This window comes from Tachysurus fulvidraco, chromosome 23 (assembly GCF_022655615.1).
Source record: "Tachysurus fulvidraco isolate hzauxx_2018 chromosome 23, HZAU_PFXX_2.0, whole genome shotgun sequence".
NCBI classification, from domain to species: domain Eukaryota; kingdom Metazoa; phylum Chordata; class Actinopteri; order Siluriformes; family Bagridae; genus Tachysurus; species Tachysurus fulvidraco.
The window spans coordinates 21493161-21497422 of NC_062540.1; the positions used below are offsets into that span (position 1 = coordinate 21493161).

General features: G+C 43.7%; 1 protein-coding gene across 1 annotated transcript in view; it reads left to right on the forward strand.

Annotated features, from left to right (window-relative positions):
- LOC113653779 (protein Wnt-7a) overlaps nucleotides 1-2994 on the forward strand; it is an 11382-nt gene extending 8388 nt beyond the window's left edge. Inside the window, exon 4 of the mRNA XM_027163597.2 lies at nucleotides 2000-2994. Coding sequence (XP_027019398.1) covers nucleotides 2000-2482 — 483 coding nt within the window. The 3' untranslated portion in view covers nucleotides 2483-2994. The remainder of the gene's footprint in view (nucleotides 1-1999) is intronic.
- Nucleotides 2995-4262: the final 1268 nt, after the last annotated feature.

A 4262-nucleotide genomic window follows, 5' to 3' on the forward strand; every position in this document is an offset into this window, starting at 1 on the left:
CTGCATCGTATGAGACTCGACCCCCCTTCACTCTCTCTCTCTCTCTCTCTCTCTCTCTCTCTCTCTCTCTCTCTCTCTCTCTCTCTCTGTCCCACCTCCTGTGGTCTTTGATGTGGTGCAAGTTCATATCTCGAGGCTAAATCGTCTCCATAAAAGCTTTTTTTTGTGTCATGCATCCTTTCTTTTTCTCATCAATAGCAGTAGGCATCAGCGTGTTCAGACGCCCAACATCGCTTCCAGCTCAATAAATCCCTCCGCTTGGGTTTAATGAGGAGGAAAAGAAGTCTCCATCTTGTCTCTCACTCGTTCCCCAAGCTGTTACAAAGACGATTCATGGCTCCTCACTCATCCATGCTTTCTTTTCTCCCCCTCCTCCGTCTTCTTGGCTCATGTCTGAATTCACGCTGCTTATCTAAATGGCTAAATTGCCTTTTAGTGAGACGAGTTCGCTTCCAGGTTCATTCTATCTGTAGGTTTTGTCTCTCGGCTGCTAAAAGAAGCCTCTGTTGGGACGTTTCCTCTCTCTGAGTCTTAATGTATGCTGGCTGATGTAATGACATCTTGGCCATCGTGGCTCACCGTTAAACAGGAGATAACAAAAGCTATTCGTCGTTTTAGCCGCTGCATTTAACGGATAAGTGGCTCTGAAAAGGTCATGTTGATTGGTAGTGTGTGAGGAGGAAAGAGAGGAACTTTGTGTGAGGGTGAGAACACGGTTTAAAGTGTTGGCCTCGTCGTGCACAGTAACTTCTGAAGTGACATTTAAAACAGTTTCGCTTTAAACTCCTTTATCTCACTCTGGGTGTTAATCAGATATTTTCTCATATTCGAGGATTATTATTATCTAAATCTAATCTTAGGGATTGTAGATTAGATAAACATCTCCAGAGACTTTAGGAAGAAAAATTAATCTCATGCCCCTTTTCCACCGGAGAGAAGTGGGTGCTGGTTCAGAGCTAGCGCTGGTGCTGGTTCAAAGTTGGTTCCACTGGTGAACCTTCTAAGACGCGGTTTGCCTTTCCTCCGGTTAGAGAGCATCACAGCGCCGAGTGTGACGTCACTGTATACGTGTCACGTGTCCCAGCGACGTTAGCGCAGCAGCGACAAACACAAACACAACAACAACAATGGTGGATGTTACTTTACTGTTAATGCTCATGACTTTGCGAACCTACATTAACACCCAAACGCGGCGAATCCGACGTATTCGTGCGGCTCCGTGTAATCTGTATAAACGGAGGTTGTGATGGAGAAAGTACTTAACGTTATTTTATCATTAACACAGAAAAACATTAGCCTTAGCATGTAGCTACCTACTATCATGTGTGCTGATAATGTATCATATCGCGGTAAAGTAAAAGTGTATTAAACATTAGTATACTTAAGGTACATTATCAAATGCACTAACAGTAGCCCCGCCCACAGCCCCGCCCACAGCCATTGACACAAGCGGTTCTTAAGTCATGACCAGCAACGTTTTGGTGCTACTTAAGAACCACTTTTCCTGGTTCAGAGCCGGTGCTTTGGCGGTCGAAACAGAAAGAACTGGTTCTAAATTAGGCTCCGAACCTGCACTCGAACTGCCTCAGTGGCAAAGGGGCATCAGAAGGAAGTAGCAGGAGCTCAGGTCGTTGGTGTGGCTACAGTTAGTTCACTTTGCTAATGTAACCTGAGAAGAAACTGAGCAGGAAACTTAATGATTAGCAACAACTAACCAATCAGAACTAGGAGCTGAAAAGAAGAAAATGTTTTACTTGGTTAAGCTTCGGTGCTTGGACTAAAACTTACATAACATTACATTACATTTACATTACATTACAGAACATAAGCCCTAAGTATAAAAAGAACCCTTGAAGAACCAGAGCAGATCGAGAATGTTTAAAAGGTTGTGTGGAATGTAAAACCAAGAGAAACCTTTTCAGAAGATGGCACTATAAAAAAATACAAGATTAGGCACGAGTTTTGTGCTGCTTCTGAATTGTTCTTTTCTTCTGGACAGGTTCTGGAGCGGAACATGCACCTGGAGTGTAAGTGTCACGGTGTGTCGGGTTCCTGCACCACCAAAACATGCTGGACAACTCTGCCTAAGTTCCGCGAGCTGGGCTACATCCTGAAGGACAAGTACATGCAGGCGGTGCATGTGGAACCGGTCAAAGCCAGTCGCAACAAGCGTCCCACCTTCCTGAAGATCAAGAAGCCTTTCTCTTACCGCAAGCCCATGGACACGGACCTGGTGTACATAGAGAAGTCGCCAAGCTACTGTGAGCCGGACCCCGTGACCGGCAGTGTGGGGACTCACGGGAGGGTCTGCAACAAGACCATCACCCACCACTCCAATAGCTGTGACCTGATGTGTTGTGGGCGGGGCTACAACACGCACCAGTACTCGCGGGTGTGGCAGTGCAACTGTAAGTTCCTGTGGTGCTGCTATGTCAAGTGCAACACCTGCAGCGAGAGGACAGAGGTCTACACGTGCAAGTGAATGAAAGCGTGTTGCATGACGTCAGACACTCGGATCTTGTGGGTTTTTTTCATTTTCCAGGATGTTGATGTTGTTGATGTCTTTTTGCACAAAATATCCACTGGATGACTTTAAGATCACTTCCTGGACTAAATGCAGAAGTGCATTATGTATACTGCAGCAGGTCTATTGACCTCACAAGGCCTCGCGGCAACCGAGCGAGTCTGGAGCTGTCTGAGACCTGTTTAACGCGCCGCTATTAGACTTTCCTCCTCCCGCTATTGATGATGATGAGTGTGAACACGTTAACACGCTGACAATTCATTTAAAGAAATGATTTTTATTTATTTATGGAGCTACTGTCATTCGGCTTGGCTTGATGTTGGTAGCAAGAGCTGATTCAGTTCACACTGACACATTACTGACACTACTGACACACTACTGACACTTCTGAAACACTACTGACACTACTGACACTACTGAAACACTACTGACACTACTGAAACACTACTGACACTACTGACACACTACTGACACTACTGAAACACTACTGACACTACTGAAACACTACTGACACTACTGACACTACTGAAACACTACTGACACTACTGAAACACTACTGACACTACTGACACTACTGAAACACTACTGACACTACTGACACTACTGAAACACTACTGACACTACTGAAACACTACTGACACTACTGACACTACTGAAACACTACTGACACTACTGACACTACCGAAATACTACTGACACTACTGAAATACTACTGACACTACTGACACTACTGAAACACTACTGACACTACTGAAACACTACTGACACTACCGAAATACTACTGACACTACTGAAATACTACTGACACTTCTGACACTACTGACACACTACTGACACTACTGAAACACTACTGACACTACTGACACTACCGAAATACTACTGACACTACCGAAATACTACTGACACTACTGACACTACTGATAATACTGAAACACTACTGACACTACCGAAATACTACTGACACTACTGACACCACTAAAACAGTACTGAAATACTTCTGCTGCATTACTGACACACCACTGAAACACTACTGACACACCACTGAAACACTACTGATACATCACTGAAACAGTACTGACACACTACTGACACTACTGAAACAGTGCTGAAATATTATACTTCTGACATTACTGACACGCTACTGAAATACTACTGACATATTACTGAAATACTAATTAAACACTACAGAAATATTACTGACACACTACTGACATGCTGGATTTTTCTTTGTAGCAACAGCATGCCTTTGTATCAATAATCTGCTCTATTATGCTGCTAGTCTGGATTATCACGCCCGGTGCGATAGTGGAATAACTCGTGCTGATTAAAAACGCCATGTGTGTACGCAGTAGTGATTAAATCCCAGACGAACTAAACTTTACACTCAGAGTATATTTTGTGAGAAGAGTATTTGTATTTTTATATAAATGTTTTATTTATATTGTTGTTTTCTCCTGTTGGTAGCGCACATGGCTCTCAGTCCGCTCGTGCTACACGTCTGTGGAATGATGAGGGACTTTTACACGGTTCCTCTCGCAGATGTTAGCGTCATTAAAATCGACTGAACGCATTCCACCAGCGTCCTTTGTTTTTATGATCCAGGTGTTGACTTCGAGGATTCGCCTCATCGGTGAACGTTCCAAACTATCGCATGAAGGTTTTGATAAACTGATGTTTGATATTTAAATCAAGTTAAGATTCTTTTATCTTGAGGTTCTTCAGTTCTCCCTTCAGGGTA